The sequence below is a fragment of the Aedes albopictus genome, chromosome 1, assembly GCF_035046485.1.
Source record: "Aedes albopictus strain Foshan chromosome 1, AalbF5, whole genome shotgun sequence".
Taxonomy (NCBI): Eukaryota; Metazoa; Arthropoda; class Insecta; order Diptera; family Culicidae; genus Aedes; species Aedes albopictus.
In genome coordinates this window covers 123,762,825-123,780,206 of record NC_085136.1, presented here as the reverse complement: position 1 = coordinate 123,780,206, position 17,382 = coordinate 123,762,825, and the positions used below count along the sequence as shown (strand labels likewise).

General features: G+C 40.2%; 1 protein-coding gene across 4 annotated transcripts in view; it reads left to right on the top strand.

The window, feature by feature from the left end:
* Positions 1-1,106: 1,106 nt before the first annotated feature.
* Positions 1,107-17,382, top strand: part of LOC109397601 (uncharacterized) — a 34,831-nt gene continuing 18,555 nt past the window's right edge. For 2 of the 4 annotated variants that reach the window (XM_062845303.1, XM_062845301.1), the window contains exon 1: positions 1,107-2,442. In XM_062845303.1, coding sequence (XP_062701287.1) covers positions 1,808-2,442 — 635 coding nt within the window. In that variant the 5' untranslated portion in view covers positions 1,107-1,807. The remainder of the gene's footprint in view (positions 2,443-17,382) is intronic. The other 2 variants (XM_062845302.1, XM_062845300.1) reach the window with 1 other exon arrangement.

Sequence of the window (17,382 nt, the reverse complement as noted above, 5' to 3'; positions counted from 1 at the left end):
CCTCATTTTTTTGGTTTTTGATGTACTATTAAATAACGAAGCAATATTTTCAAAATTGGTTTTCGTGCACATGTAGAGTGTGGATCAGGGTATCTTCTGATTTTTTTACGCGGTATAAAATGTTTTTCGTTTTTGCAGAAACCATGTTTGAACAAAATTTCACAAGAAATGGTTTCTGCCAAAACGAAAAACATGTTTTGTCGCGTAACCAAATCAGAATATACCCTGATCCATACTCAACATGTGCACGAAAACCGATTTTGAAAATATTGCTTCGTTATTTTATAAAAAATCAAAAACCAAAAATATTAGGAAATGCTTCCAGTTTCGCCTTAAGCGGTTTTGCTTAATTTTTTTAAGAATTTTTTCATCAAATACAATGACTATTTATCAACTCTACCCCTCATTGACGAGTCAACGAGCACTGTGACAAAAGAAGAAAATTAGATTTATTCCGTTCTAGAGTATTCTCAGGATTCAGGAACACTTCGGCTTATGGCCGGAAAAAATGTTGAGTACATATTCGACGAGAAAGGCACTATCACCACTAGGTGGATTAACCTGGGTTTCTTAAATATTATTTTAGACGGATTATGCTTTCACAAAGCTTTTAAGAACGAAAGCGATTAACACTTATAATTCCCTGAAGAAGATGTAATAAACATCGAAACGTCGAATAAAGGAGAATATCTGATCGTTTGATTGCAATTGCGACTGCCAAGTCGAACCCAGGTTTCCTTCCAATAACTTAAACCCAATGGACAACAAAAAAATCCATTAAAATAGAAGTTGTTCAAAATTTCATGAAAATCACATGTTTAACGCTCATATATGTACCAAACTCCACTTGATTCGAACCCAAACTTTCAATTGTCCATAACAATCAGCGACGCACGACTGCTGACCTAACGATGCATTTCGCACGCTTCTCCCCCTAGCAGCAAGGATAATGTTCGTCCTGTGTAGGGAGTAGGTTTGTGTACAAACACCCATACACTCTGGCACCCACTTACTACACTGACTGACTGCTTTTCCGGAGAGCGCGAGCGTGGAAAATGCTTCGCTCTCACGTGCGGTGGCGGGCGGGCTCCCGGTAGGCTAGATGTGTGTCCGCCGCCGCGCCGTCGACGAACATGCGTCCGCTCCGCACACAGACGGAAGTTCATCTCCTGGAATTGAGAGCGAGAGTGTGCGTTCGGGGTGGGAAAAGTGAAAAAATAGAATTAAAGATGAAAAGTTTCATCTTGACGAGTTTTCCGTCGTTTTAAAGTTGCAATTTTTACTGGGAAAAGTTTGACTTTAATGGTTGAAAAGTTTTCCAAAACAGAACATAGTCGGGCTCGGAACGGGATTAGATGAATTCGAGCGTGGCCGATCGTCGGCAGTGGTTGAAATTCGCACCGAAGGCTGGCGAAAAGTGAATTCCTGGTGTGATTGGGCTGGGATTTTTCCTCCCAAAAATTGCAAGAGTGGGCTCCATCATCGTCAGCGCCGTCGTTTGGTCGACATCGCGGGGCTGGCATTCAGCCTCCAGGATTTTTTTCTGTGCTGTCGTCGCTGCTCGGTCCTCGCTTGCACTGTGTGGTGATAAAAGTTAGACATTTTATTTGATTGGGATGTGAAAGTGAATGTGAGAGTGAAATAATGGCAACTGCGAAAAAAGGATATCTGATGCAGTCTGGTAGGATGATGGAAGTTCGAGCGCCTTCCTAGTGGTTGGAAAGTGAAAATTTTCCGACATGAAGTGATCGGTGGAAATGATGATCGTTTTTCGTGGGGAATCGATGGAATAAAACAGAGGGTAGGAATGCGTGATACGATGCCAAAAGTGTTGGACAGTGATACGGAATCGGAGATACCAGTCAGTATTCAGAGTAACAACAACAGCGAGCCGAATACGGATAATGAGGAGAAACCGGAAACGGACGCCCTTCCGGTTGAAAGGACGTCACTCCCAGCGGTGGAAAATGGAAACATCAGCGATACGGACAGCATCTGCAGTAATCAGAGCAGCGCTCGGACGTTACCCAACGGAAATGCTTCGCAAACCTCCGGACCAAGTCTTCCACCAGTCAGAGCATCAACCCCACCATCAGCGACCGCCAACGGTAACAGTTCTTCCAGCTGTGCATCCAACACTCCGATCAACAGCGGCAACGCTAGCTCCGGGAGCAGTACAACTGTCAGCAACACCACTTCAATCCTCAATCGGACCGCGGCGGGAACACCCCTGCCCACCGCAGTAGCGACCGCAGGTGACCGGACACGAAAGTACCGCCACCAAAACTTTAGCAAGAACATCTACATCGGAACGAAGAATGCGGAGAAATGGGACACCTTGCGGAATCTGCTGCAGTTCAAAAACGATGTGGAATTCGTAACATTTCTCCTTCGGTTGGCGGAGGTGGATGATCGGAAGCGAAAAAATCGAATAGCGAACGGGTGAGTGGAGCGACATTATCTTGACGCTTTTTTTGGTGGGTGTGTTTCACTCAATAGGAGACAATTGCAATCCTCCTTCGGAGAATTATGAGACATATCATATCAACAATACGCATTTGTATTAGGAACGAATAGACTTGGGCTCGTCTCTTTGGGTTGGGCAGAGTATCCTAGGCGGTGGTAAGTGATTGCGTGCGGGGGTGAGTTGAGAGATGAGTTTTGATGGAGATATGCTTCAAGACACAGTGGAAGGCAATTATTCGGGACGGGCTGCTCAAAATAGACAGCGAGGGATGTGCAAGTGTGGGTGTGTTTGTGTTCGCCAGTCAAAGTTCGCGGTCGTTTCGCGAAATAGGAAATCAACAGAAACAAAATCGTTCGGAATTGCGAGAACGAGTGCAGTCGAGCGAAGATGATAATTTGAGTTTTATCTTTCATGAGACGGATCCTTTTTTGTACTGAGAGATTCAAACAATGACATAGCATTAAAATATAAACTGGTAATGTTAATTAAATACCATACCAAACAGTTAAGATCTTAATGCCATATCAGATGTTTTTCGTTTGATTGGTTTATAAAATGAACTGGAACAAAACGTCTACACGATATTTTCTCAGTTTGAATTGATGAGCAAGTTTAGAAAATTTCAAAATATTTACAAAATGACGAAAGCACACAAATACCGTGATTTAGGGTGAAAAAGCCATAGTGTATCATTGTACTTGCCACGCATGGTACAAATTCATGCAATGGCAGGCAAAGAAAGCCCTCCAATTGATAACTGTGAAAGTGCTCTAAGAACACTAAGTTGAAGCCAAGTTCCAATAATGCGAACGTCGGGCCATATAGAAGAAAAAGAAGAAGAAGCTATTAAAGCATAATATTTGAAGTTAAAAATAGCCGGGGTTCTGCTAGAGACTGATCCAGAAATTATAAGCACAATAGTCCCATTTAGGAATGAATGCAAGAACAATCCTAATTTGAACACATATCCTGCTCTAATATATCAACATCAAATAACGGCCATCAAAAGTTACATTTGACTCTTGGTTTGCAAGTGGCAGGACATTGAACCTTTGAAACGTTTGGCACAAATTTCACTAAAATTACACTAGATAAACATTAAAAAAAAAAAATACATTCACGAATGTTAGTCAACGTATCTCGCGTTTAGTATCATACAGGCGTATCTACAATGATCGATTTCACTTCATCGATCTTCTCTTCGGATTATTCCGGGAAATACGTCCAATAGTCGGATGATCTATCGGTGTATTTCGGTGAAGGACGACTAGGACTAGCATCTAAAACAACAAAAACAACCAAAAACAATTTGCCGGCCAAAGAGAAAATCGATGAACAGAAATCGTTGTAGATACGCTCGTATGATACTGAGCGCGAGGTATTTATCAGACAACCAATAGTTTTAGTCTGCGGTTTTAGTTTCAAATATGGAATTTTGGACCTGAAAATTTCGAAACAAGTCGCAAAAATTGTACTAGAACATGTTTAAAACTACAATTTAATCTAAGTATAGGGTAGTGGACGTATTTTGGCCTGGGGCATGTATTTTGGCCCACCCTGTGATTTTTATTACATTTATCATAAAATATCTACAAAATCCTATCAAATGATTATTGGAACTTCCAATTATCATTTGCCTAAATTTTGTGGAGATTATATGATAAATGTAATAAAAAGCCCAGGGTGGGCCAAAATACATGCCCCGGGCCAAAATACGTCCACTACCCTAAGTATAAACAATGCTTATGGTTTATTGTGCGTATTGTGAAATATTTTTATTGTTGTAGGAACATGTTTGAAAATTCCAAAATCTCAAAACAAAAAGTTGTTTGTGCAAAGCTTGAGCTTGATTGACCGCCCGTAGATACAACTCCAGTATCGCCAGACCAGTTACACTCATACAAGGAACCAATGAGATTATCTGCCGGGGACTGGCAAGCATCATCAGTGTGTGTGTGAGCGTAGGTGATTAACTATTATTAGGCGACAATCGCGCCTGCCACGTCAGGTTGCAGTTCAATGTGAGGAAGGGGAAGGAAGTGATGATTGCAAATCGCTTGTATCCACATTAGACCGAATATACCTTTGCGTCTGCACAAACTCATGCGGATGTCGAAGTGTTGGTGGGATATGGTTGGCAGGGGGTTCACACACTGGTGCGTGGACGCTAGGCGTAAGGTGATAGATTTGGGCAACAAGTACTATGAAGCTAATGCGGCACAATTCGCTTGATTGCGTAACTTGTAGGCGTTATCTGATAGATTGACACTGTGCTGTGAAAGTTGGAAGCAAGGGAAACGGCTTTTCAACTGTTTCTGTTTTTAGCGATGGCTATGAACATATGAATATACTTTATAGAGAAAATGGATAGAAAGATACAAAGTAGAAGGAAAGGAACGGGCCAGGAACTGAAACCAGAACCTTCTGCATATGAATTAGAAGCGGTAGCCACTAAACCACCAAACTCGTCCCTATAAAAAAGTGGTTTGAGTTTTTCGTGATGACCATTATAGCATAGCATACACGCAAAACAAGGAAAGCTACCAAAAATTGAGATATGCCTTTTCTACCAATTTATGTATTAAAAACGTACAGAAAATGTGATAAATCATAATCCATTCGTTGTATTAAGATGCGCTACACGGTTCCATAGCTTCCATACCACTACACACAAACACCTCCATTCAAACCCGAGAAGTTGAACCGGGTTGCGTCTAAAAATAACTTTCGCTTCGCTGTTGAGCTTCGCGTTCTATTGTCTACATGGAATTTTCCACTTGCAAACAGCAACCTGCTGGATGCGGGCTTTTCAGTGCACAATGGGTCTAGAGTCGTATTTACGAAGACAAAAATGTTTTTGCCAAGTTCTGTCATTTCTTTTTTTTTTTCATTATTGTGAAATGATTACGGTCAATCAAGTGTGGCTTATCCAAAAATCTGCTGATTAATTATTTGCTATACAATATCAGAATGTTTTACAAAGTTATAGCAAATTTACAAAAATAAAACATTCGATAGATTTGATTGATTTGTCTTTATTCAAGAGACTTTCAGCCCTTGGATAAAACATTCGAATCATCAGAACTTTTCGAAAAGTTTTCAATAAATTGCAACTTTTTTGCCTTTGGTCATATTTTAGTCGAGTCCAACGATACATGAAGACCAATACATTAGTCACAAACTTTCAAAATTTGATTTAATTTGGTTCGCTTAGTCCTAAGGTACAGTAATTTGGTAAACGAAAGTCACAAACTAGATATAGATAGAAGGGCTCTAATTTCGTGTAAAGTTGAATAATCAATCAAGCCCACATTTGCACCAATTAAATCAAACTCGTTGAGGAACAAGTAATCAAAATTTGAATAGTTTTGGTGGACTTTATAAAAGGATACAACTTGCTAAACATGTTTTAGGCAATTTTTAAAACTTAAACAAATATTATATTCCATATATCTCAGGACTCAGATCACTTAGAATGTTGATGTCTTCGGCGATGTTGTTAGGTTGGTTACGGCCGCTCAGTTGATTAGCTGATTGGTTCAAGGTTCTGTCAGTAGGCGGCGCTAGTTACAAACTATTTGAAGCATGCAACTTTTATTTATTATTTCAAATATATTCAGCAAGCTGTAACTTTTTCAAAAATGCACCAAATATTCTCAAATTTTTCCTGTCAGTTGCACAACTAGTAAGATATAAACGGTACAAATTTGGGCTCGATTGGATAACTTTACATAAAATTGGAGCAACTCTAATAAAGTAGTTCATATTTGAGTGTGCTTCGTTTAATTGCTATATCTCTGGATCAAGTGAACCGAATGAAATGCGACATTACACAATTATGACTAATACATAGCTCTTTGAAAAACCTTTGACTTGACTTAGACACGTTCAAAGAAAACAAACTTACAGCTAGTTGATTACTTCACGAAAAAATATCAATCATTTGAATGATTTTGCAAATGTGTAACTAGCGCCGCCTAGTGGACCATTAACTATAAGCCCTTGACTCACTTAACAACGTTGTCGAAGACACCAACTTTCTAAGTGGTGAGAGTCCTGAGATATATGAAATTTAGAATTTGCCGTTTATTGGTGGAATTTCTAGTTAAACGATTCATCACCATCCATCATGGCATTGCAAATAAAATTATTAGAAAGCAGATTTTTGAATCAGTTTAACCAGACGAACCACCCTAACATAACAATAATAGGGATGACCCTATTGAAAATAAACACAATATGTGTCTAAAAACTTAAAGCTGAAGCTTAAACAGTTTTGTCTTCGCAAATACGGCTCTGGACCCATTGTGCAGTGTGGCGGCTGTATCATTTCCATCACCAAGCCACGTTTGTGTTGATCATGATGGCTTTCAGCCTCTTGTCTATTCATGTGCAGTTATAGCCGTGCTGGTTAGAGCGCAGGATACTGTGTATCACCATGTTAGTGTCTCGGTTCGATTCCCGCCGCTGCCCGTATTTCTTTTTAAACATGTATTGGTTTTTGATGCCGCCGCTGCTGCCATGATCAGTCTAAAAATAGAACAAATAATGAGAAACCAGTGCGACAGAGCACACGCACACATGCGAAATTTTTTTTTCCAGATTCTAGGAAGCCAATACAATTTTTGGTATACTGCCACCTACCAATTTTTGTATTTGCAAGGCCCTAATACAATATTTGTATATGTTTCATACCCAATTGTATTAGAATCTGCCAATCTCAGGTTGCGTGTAGCATAGCATGAATACTTGCACAAATCTTGGATGAAGTTGCAAAGTTGAATATATCTATTGACATTGCTGATTTCGCTACTATCTACAATGCCATAGACCCACTCAGCTCCACACACCTGGCCATGTCCTTGTAAGCATTTTTATTTAAGTCCAATCATCAACTTAGAAAAAGCCCAAAACTGAAGCAGCTTCCAATAGATGAGCGGATATTGAAAATAGCGAATTTTCAATAATATATATGTAGGTAGTTATACAACAATATAGGATAAGGTAAAAAAAAAATGCAAAAGTGCAATCAGAGAGATCCCATCAAGTTCCAGCTCGTCGGATGTCAGTCTTCAGTAAGAAATTATTCAGCGGTTCTTTCCTGCTTCTATTGCCGATTGGTAGCGTATTCCACTGACTCTAGCGAGACTGACAGAAGATGGCGGAAGTTGCACAATTATCACAGATACCAAATTTGGTCTTTTATCATTGAATAGCCGCTTTTTTCACTATGCACATTGCATTATTTTAAACTTCCCCGCAAGTTTAACGGCAATCCATAATGGACCCCCTATCGTACTGGAAACAGGAACAACCAACAGTCACAAATCAATATCCTCGTGCTCATCATTCTACCATGATAGGGTAGAAAGTGAAAAGCAGCGCAACAGCAAAAAGTTAGATATACACCCAAACCTCATTTTACGTCCACTATTGGCTTAGCGAAATAAAATTTTACTGCCAAAATAATAATTAAAATGGACATTTTTATATTTTTGTACACTTCTCCTAATCAAGGAGATGTTTCAAAAAATATAAAAATGTTGAGTTTGCTCATTGTCTTGGCGGTAGATTTTTTTGTCGCTTAGCCATGCATGGACGTAAAAAAAGGACGAGGTGTAGTACAATTAGAATAGAATACATTTAGGCGCTGTACAAAAATGTAAGTACGGTTTCTAATTGCTAGAGAATGGACCTGAAGGAATTTCTGGTGGAATTCTTGCAATGAATTGTTGAAGCAATTTCCCTTGAAGAATTCCTGGAGGAATTCAAGGAATTAAAAAAAATCCTGAAAGAATCTCCGCAAAAATCTCTCCCGAAGAAAGTACAGAAGAAATTTTAGAAGTTCGTAGAAGAATCTCGGAAGGAATTCTTGGAAGAGATAGTGAAAGAAACGCAGGATGGATTCTGAAAGCAATTTCAGAATGAATTTCTGTAAGAATATCGGGGTGACTCCCTGAAATATCTCCAGAAAATTTTCTTTTGGGTATTCTCGAAGAATACTTTCGGGGGGAACTTCAAGAGAAATCATTTGAGGAATTTTCGAAAGTTACCCTGTAAAGAATGTCCGGCGGAAACCCTGAGGTAGTTAACTAAAAAGTCCCTAAATGAAATATTGAAAGAATTTCTAGAGAGATTCCTCAACAAATCCCTGGGAAAATATTCGAATCATCGAAGGATTACCCGAAATGCCCACATCCCTGAAAGACTTCACCGAGAAATTTCTTGAGTATTTCGCAGAAGAATCCCAGTAGAAATTTTCAAAGGAATCTGATGAGGAATTCCCAGAGGAGTACCTGGAGGAATGTTCTGAGGAATCCCAAGAGGGAGTCTCAAGGAAATCGCTATCTGGCTTGAATTTGTGGGAAACCCGAGCAAAGTCGGATAACCACTTTCTCTCCCAAATTTCTGTTGCTATCGGCTTCTGGTGACATCGACGATGGAGCTCCACGTTGGAGGCTACCATGCACGAATTATATACCGCAGGCATCTATTGATAAAGACCTGCAACCGTTGAGTGTTCTCCGGTGATACACACCAAGTTTCACTGGCGTACACCATAGCAGATTTGGCTACCAAGATATTCGAAGATTTCAACATTCTCCACTGCTTGCACAGCGGCGTAAAGCCGAAAGCCTTGACCGTGTTTAAATCTAACGATTTCATCTAGTTAACGTAAATGGTAAGACCTACCATCGAGAAGCGATCATCAAGATCATCGAGCTTGCTCTGCATATCAGGGCGCCGTTGAGTGAAGAGAGCAACGTCATCAGCCAGTTCGAAGTCATTTAGGTGGCTGCCACAACAACCCACGATTCGGTTCACGATCAATCGCACCCACCATGATCTCGTAGATTACGATGAAAAACAGTAGCACTGATAGAACACAGCCTTGCTTCACTCCAGAAACGACCCAGATGAGATCGAACAAGACACCGTTGTATAGTAAATACTGTGCACGAAAATGCCTTGTACTGTGCTTCAATGAAGCGAATAATTTTCTCAGGGACACCCTTGCGTCTTAGGGCTCCCCACATGTTTGCTTGATTGAGACGGTCGAATTTACCTTACCTTACCGATCAGGCTAAGGCCGGGGTAGCCTCTGCTGCACATAGTAGCTGTCTCCATTCCACTCAGTCCATGTTTGTTTGTCTCCAGTTCCGCACTCTGCGTAGGGTCCGCAGATCGGGGGGTCCTCCACTTGGTCGACCCACCTAGCTCGCTGCGCACCTCGTCTTCTTGTACCGGTCGGATGACTCTCGAAAACCATTTTAGTCGGGTTGTTATCCGACATCCTGATGACGTGACCCACCCACCGTGGCCTCCCGATTTTCGCAGTGTGGACGATGGTTGGTTCTCTCAGCAGCTCATGCAGCTCGTGGTTCATTCGCCTTCTTCAAGTCCCGTCTTCCATCTGCACTCCGCCGTAGATGGAACGCAACAACACCTTCCGTTCGAAAACTCCAAGAGCGGATCCCTGATACTCGAACTACGTACATCACTCGATCCATCGCCACCTTGATTAATCGTATCAGTTTATCCGGGAATCCGTATTCGTGCAATGAGATGGTCGAAACCTTTTTCGTGAACAATGAACACCAGGTAGAGAGAATCTTGGAATTCATTGATTTGCTCCAGAATGATACGGAGCGTGGCAATATGGTCAACACAGGATCGTCCGGCATGGAAACCCTGCTTGATGCCATCGGAGAATTACATCAATCTTCTGCTGTATCCGGTTCACTATACACAGGAATTTGAGAACGATACACAGTAACTTGATGCCCCGCCAATTATCATATACAGTCAGGTCACCCTTTTTGGGTACCTTTACTAAGACGCCTTGCATCCAGTTGGCCGGAAATGTCGCGGTTTCCCATATGTTGCAGAATAATTGATGCAGTCATTGTGCGGATACTGCGGGTCAGCTTTGAGCTTCTCAGCTGATATGCGATAGACCCCAGGGGCCCTGTTCGATTTTATGCCACGGATGGCTGTTTCTATCTCCTGCACTGATGGAGCTTCGGTGTTGACACGGGTAATGCGTCGAACCCTTCGCGAATCAAGGTGAGGTGTTGATGGTGTGACCAACACTTGAAAAAGGTTTCCAAAGTTCTTGAACCAGCGTTTCAATTGGTCAGTCGAGTAGGCCAGTAACCCAAGTAGCACCTGCAACTAAAATGGAAATGATCATCGTTGCAAACATGTTGCAACTGAGTTTTCATGAAACAAACAGAATTAAAACCTATTAAAAACCTGTTGTTAATGCCAAACTGAGGTGTAACAGTTTTATAACAACTAGCAAAATGAAAACTAACGTCATCATTAGTCGAAACTTGCGAAACCAATTTGTAACTGAAGTATAATCTGATTGTTTTAACGAACCTTAGTTACAATCGTTTGCAAACCAAATCAACCAAAACATTGATTCTGATTGTTATAAACATGTTGCACCTGGAACTTATTTAGAACATAGCGAACAATTTTGACAGGAGAGATATAATTTCCAAAATGTGCGGCAAAATGTTTTTGTGATCACGAAAAATATAAAATGCACTATAAAAAAATCAAAATGTTTCAAAACTAACTAAATCATGTACAAATAAAATGTAACCTTTTCTTTATAAATTTATCGGCATAGTCCATATTTTATAAAATAAAGTGGTAAAATAGAAAAAAAATCTGATTGGAAGTATAATATTGACCCAATAAAAAAATTACCGTCAAATGAGTATATCAAAATGATTAGTTATCCAAAATTAGGTTGTTTTTCCTCTTTTCCCCACAGATGTTTTCGTAAATAAACAGAGATGCGTCTATCCAACAAGGGTCCTTGAGGCCAATAAGCCAATTTTGGGTAAATGTAGATTTACCCAAATATGGGTTGAATGAAGGGGGTCTTGAATTGAATTTACCTACTCTTGAGTATACTTTTAGTTGGAGGTAAAGGCAATTTACCTTGCGTGAGTTTAATCGATTCACTAAAATGTTGACTTATTGGGCCGAACTATAGGATTGCGTCAAAAGAATCCAATTTTTGGTAGTTTGGCGGTTCCGTGTACCACGTGCAGCATTGTTGTACTTTGTCAACAGGGATTCCCATAGACATGATTCAGTAAATAGTATCTTTCTGAATTCTAAAATTAATTTTGAGCATTTTATGGGTGCATTAAATAAGCTGCTGAAATGCACTCCGCCAAAGCAATATGGCGAGTTAATGCTTACCACAAATGCCTAAATTTTCACTCGCAAAATGATAGGTATACTGAGGCGCGTTGAGAATACGGAGCTAAAATGCGTAACTTACCGATAAATCTGGAACGGCATACAAATTGACGTTCTCGGTTAGCCTTATTTGCGGTATATTTATGCACACAATTTATTAATCACATGAACGAAACTGTTGATTATGCAGTTGAACTGGCAGTGACGAATGTGGTGACTAGCTGACTAGCTGTCGAATCGGTCACCAATTTTTAAGTCGACTATAAGTTGTATCTTGGTTATAATTCGATTGCGTATTAAAACCGTTTATATCACGAATGAATGTTTTATATTGGCTCCACCTCTTGCGCTTTTTTGGTTTCAATTTAGTCGTTAATAAGACGATTGGTTCAAATGGCATAACCTTCAATATAGTTGCATACAAATTACAGGAACTTATTAATGTCCAAGTGTGTTGCTTGGGAACTGTCCAGATGTGTCTTTCTCGGGCATCGTAGCATTCATCTTGGTCCCACTAAGGCGACGTGAAACATCGTAGAGGAAACGGATGTCGCCGGTGTTTGCGGCTTTCTCGCCTTCGTCGGCTAGGGAGTCCGCCCACGCTCTTTTGCCCCGCCTACATGAGCGCTTCACTTCCTTCTAGAGAGCCGAATAGCGCTGACGGGCTACGGCTTTGGCTCCTCGTGTCGTGGCTCGCTCTATCGCGGCTCTGGCGTTCCTTCGCTCCTCTATCTTCCTTCATGTATCATCTGTGATCCACTGCTTTCTTCGGGTACGTAGCTCACCCAGTTTGTTCTCGCCGGTGGCGATGAAAGCGTTCTTGATGGCGCTCCATTTACCTTCTACGCTTCCACCTTCTGGATTATTCGCAGCACGGTTCTCTAGCTCCTCGACGAAGAACCTTTTCACCGCAGCGGCTTTAAGTCGGCGTGTGTTGAGCCGGCACCCGATTTTCTCCTCCTGTCGATGGATCCTTCTTTGCAATGCGTACCGTCAAATGGGGTAACTTGCAACACTTTTCGACATTGAAGCAATGTCATTGAAAATCTAAACATTTGAACCATCCTGTAAAGCATCGTGTACGCTAATTACCCAGAGTAGAATACTATGCAGCAATTGATTTATCAAAATATGTTGTCACCTAATCAGGAGGTGCGAAATACATGCTTGTTGCAAGTTTCCCCATCTGTGGGGTAACTTGCAACACAGGACATGAAGTTAAGTTAGCTATCATTAAACAGCACGAACATTCTAGTGTTTAGTCGTTTTGCAAATTTTTGATGTAATGCATGAAAAATGCATTGTTAAGATGTACACTAACCAATTGACATATAATTTTCATGAAAGGGTTGATAGTTATTACATCGTTAACAACAGGTCTCACGTCCCTCAAATATAAAATATATATGGATTCCGTGACATAGTACTCGAAACAAAATGTCAACAATGACAATTGTCATTTCTTGAAAAGGTTGAGTGAGTCATCTTTAAGTAGTTTTCAGTTTGAAGTGGTGTAGTGGTGTGTTGATTGAAACACATCTATAGAACTTTGTAAATATTAAAGTCGTTAATTTGGATACTCGGCTGAAATAATTTAGTCCATTTAGGTTCAGAATTGATATTGGTGATTGTTTTAAAGCGCCCATAAACTAAACAAGATTACTTTAACAAGATGTAACATGAATAAAACTCCATAATTTGGTATTTCCTAACAATGTTTGAAAATCACGTTCAAAAAATGTAAAAAATGAGTTGTCATGTGAAAATGAACTCGTTACGTAATCAAGAAATGATCTTTTTCGGTTATTTCTGTCAAAAATATCGTGAAATTAAGATAAATAATAGAAGGTTTTGTCAAATTTAACTGTTGCAAGTTACCCCATAGTGGTTGACGAATATAATAATGATTTTTTACATTACTTAGTCGATAAGTTTATTAAACTTTTATCGTTTAGCTAAGCTTACTATTAGGTACCCTAACTGCTACCAAGGTCATCAGACTTATCGCACTTACCATAGGTGAAACACGATTTTCATACTTGTTTTAATGGCATAAAATGAGCAAACCGTTTTAACAGTGTAGCTGAACAATAAACAAAGAAACAAAACTATTTTTCCACTAAATCGATCTTTGGTATACATAATCTCTATAACCGAAATAGAAGGGCATACTAGTTTTCATTATTATTAGAAAATACTTCACATTTAGTGCATGTCATCGTGTTGCAAGTTACACCGCTGTTGCAAGTAACCCCGTTTGACGGTACTAGTCGGATCTCGATAGTTGGGAGGGGCGAAGGTCTTCAAAATTGAACAAAATGCCACTTTGTCCGACTAAATGCGCTAGTTTCCATGTAATCATGCCTAATTTGGATAAACTGCATCGATGTTGACAGAATTTCATTGATTTTGAGAGGCCTTGACCCCCCTCCACCCTCCTCCCAACTACGTCAAAAGTTGGCGCGTATGTCCGCACATCTAGAAGGCTCCTTCTCCATTTTCGGCAGATGCAGATGTGCCTGATTTGATTTTCCGTAACGGCCAGCGCTCGAAAATTGAAGCGTTTTACCTCAGACGAATCAAAATTTGCTCTTCTTTGACCGGCGCTTTTCAATCCAAAGCGGTAGCAATATGCCTTCATTGGCTGAGGACTGTAACGGAAATTAACTATAAACGTTCACAATTGCCTGAAAAATAATCTGTTCGGAATAAACATAACTTTATTTTTGGAAATACTATATAAATCTCTTAAATAAAGAATGGCAGTTCTGATTTTCAAAAAATAATCATTTAACTTGGACTTTCATCTTAAAGATTGCACATATGTTTTTAAAATTTTGGACACCTCCTGAACATTTAAAATTGTGAAAACTGTAGGAAAATATTCAATTATTTCTCTTATTTTTGCGCAATTATATTCTTTTCCAGAATGCTCATGATATAGGAAAATTATTTTCATCAGGAAAAATTTCCTCCGCAGTTAAGGGCTATTCTTAAAAATGAAAAGAGGCCATTTTTCGAGGAGCTCTTTTTTTATGCGTCTTCAAATAACGATTACTCAAATAAAAAAATACATAAAGTTGAAAATTTGCATTTTTTTCGATTGGGTGTGTATTTAAATCTGTTGAAGAGATAGTTTTACCAGAGAACGGAATTTTATAATGTCTAAAGATATTTAAAACAAAGCGTCAAAGTTCGACCAAAAAGTAGGTGTTTTTTTTTTGGGATAGACCATATTCTTAATGTTGGAGGCTTTTCTATCCAAAATAAGAATTTTAAAAGTCGTTTTTGAGTGATATGTTATGTGTACCTAACTGCTAGTAATAATCATTATTTTCCATATTTTTCCCCGTATAATTTTTTTCCGCTAAAAATGTTTAAAACGTTAAACAAATTAAAAAAAATGCAGTTAGTACAGATTGTTATTTTATGTGGTATACTCATAGAACCATATTTTCAATAACACTAAAAGTTTTCCGAATTACTTCAAGCTGCTCTAAACTTTACTATATTGTGATGATTTCATAGAAGAACCGGAATGAAAAGACCAACCGTGCGTCGAGATAGAGCATTTTGAATGTTTATAGGTAATTTCCGATAGAGTCCTTAGCATGCTTCTGAAGCAAGTGAGAGCGGGAGCAATACAAAATATAAGTGAGAGTGAGGAACGACGATTCAGCGCCGTGCGGCTCTCTGAATCTCTCTCTTCGTCGGCGTACACGGCACTGAATATACTTGATTTTTATCTCGTTATTACAGTGCAAATGACATAAATTCGAATTAAATCGATAATAATAGTCACGTCCATCATTCTCTTAAGGACAAATCCATTGTTTTTACAAATTTTGAGCAAAAAATAAATCCACTGAATCATTTACGCATCTTCAGCCTCACCGCAGCAAGTGAGAAAATTATAGTTTCCAGTCAGTATGCTTCACCAGCTAACCGACCGCACAGTGGCCGGAAGCCGGACAAAACCTCAAAAATCGACTTCAATATTTTATTTTTCTGATATTTTTCTTCCATTATAGATACTTCAACTAAGAAAACCCCAAATTTTCAACAGATTTGGTCGAAAATTGAGTTTTGTGGATTTTTTCAAAGTTGAAGTTTTATGTGCTTCAATATTAGTATTTATTGCCTTTATTTTATGAGCTTCCTTCATGAGTTCGTTGTAAAAGTTAGGAAGACTTGAATAATGTGACAATATTTTTTGTGTTGTTGGGTATGAATAACCATTACATTTCAGGGACTGTTTGAAATTCAATCACAAAATTATAATGTTTTTACAATATGCAAACATATTGACTTTTATGAAATTTTGAAGAAAAACTTCGTATTTAAGAGATCCAGTACTTGTTTAGGAAACATCAGAAAACGACGCCGTATCCCGGATCTGACGTGCAATTTTGTCTAGTTTTTGGCAAAATAGGTCACTGTTTGCGCTTTTTTGCGCTAAGCGCGAAAAAAAATTTATTTTTTTCTATCAGGTCACAATGGAGCCGCATGGTTGTGGAGGAAGTGACATTGTTTGAAGTTTAAATTTTATCTTAATATAGTTCAAATTGACTTGGGTGGAAGCTCAGGTAAAATATTATCTCCTGGGCGCCCATTAAAAACACCACCCCCGGCGAAGACTGGCGCTCGAGCCTAGCTATTTAGCACTGTAGTTGGAGGAAATGCCAATGCAGAACCCGTAGCTTCCAGGAAGGTAAGCCCAGCTCCCTGGGTTAGTGGGTTGGTGTCAGGCCCTGCGAGCCAGCCGTAAAAAAGACTAGCACCGGAAAATCAACAAGAGAAGAATGCGAACCGATACCTCTCAACTTCATCGGGAGCACCCGCATACTCGCCGATCTACTGAAGGACCGCGGGTTCGGCATCGTAGCGCTGCAGGAGGTGTGTTGGACAGGATCTATGGTGCGAACGTTTAGAGGTAATCATACCATCTACCAGAGTTGCGGCAACACACGTGAGCTGGGAACAGCTTTTATAGTGATGGGCGATATGCAGAGGCGCGTGATCGGTTGGTGGCCGATCGACGAAAGAATGTGCAGGTTGAGGATCAAGGGCCGATTCTTCAACATTAGCATAATAAACGTGCACAGCCCTCACTCCGGAAGCACTGATGATGACAAAGACGCATTTTACGCGCAGCTCGAACGCGAGTACGACCGCTGCCCAAACCACGACGTCAAGATCATCATAGGGGATCTAAACGCTCAGGTAGGCCAGGAGGAGGAATTCAGACCGACGATTGGAAAGTTCAGCGCCCACCAGCTGACGAACGAAAATGGCCTACGCCTCATCGATTTCGCCGCCTCCAAGAACATGGCCATTCGTAGCACCTTCTTCCAGCACAGCCTCCCTTATCGTTACACCTGGAGATCACCACAACAAACGGAATCGCAAATCGACCACGTTCTGATAGACGGACGGCACTTCTCCGACATTATCGACGTCAGGACCTATCGTGGCGCTAATATCGACTCCGATCACTACCTGGTGATGGTTAAACTGCGCCCAAAACTCTCCGTTATTAACAACGTACATTACCGGCGGCCGCCCGGTACGATCTAGAGCGACTGAAGCAACCGAATGTCGCCACCGCATACGCGCAGAATCTCGAGGCAGCGTTGCCGGACGAGGGTGTGCTCGATGTGGCCCCTCTAGAGGACTGCTGGAGTACAATC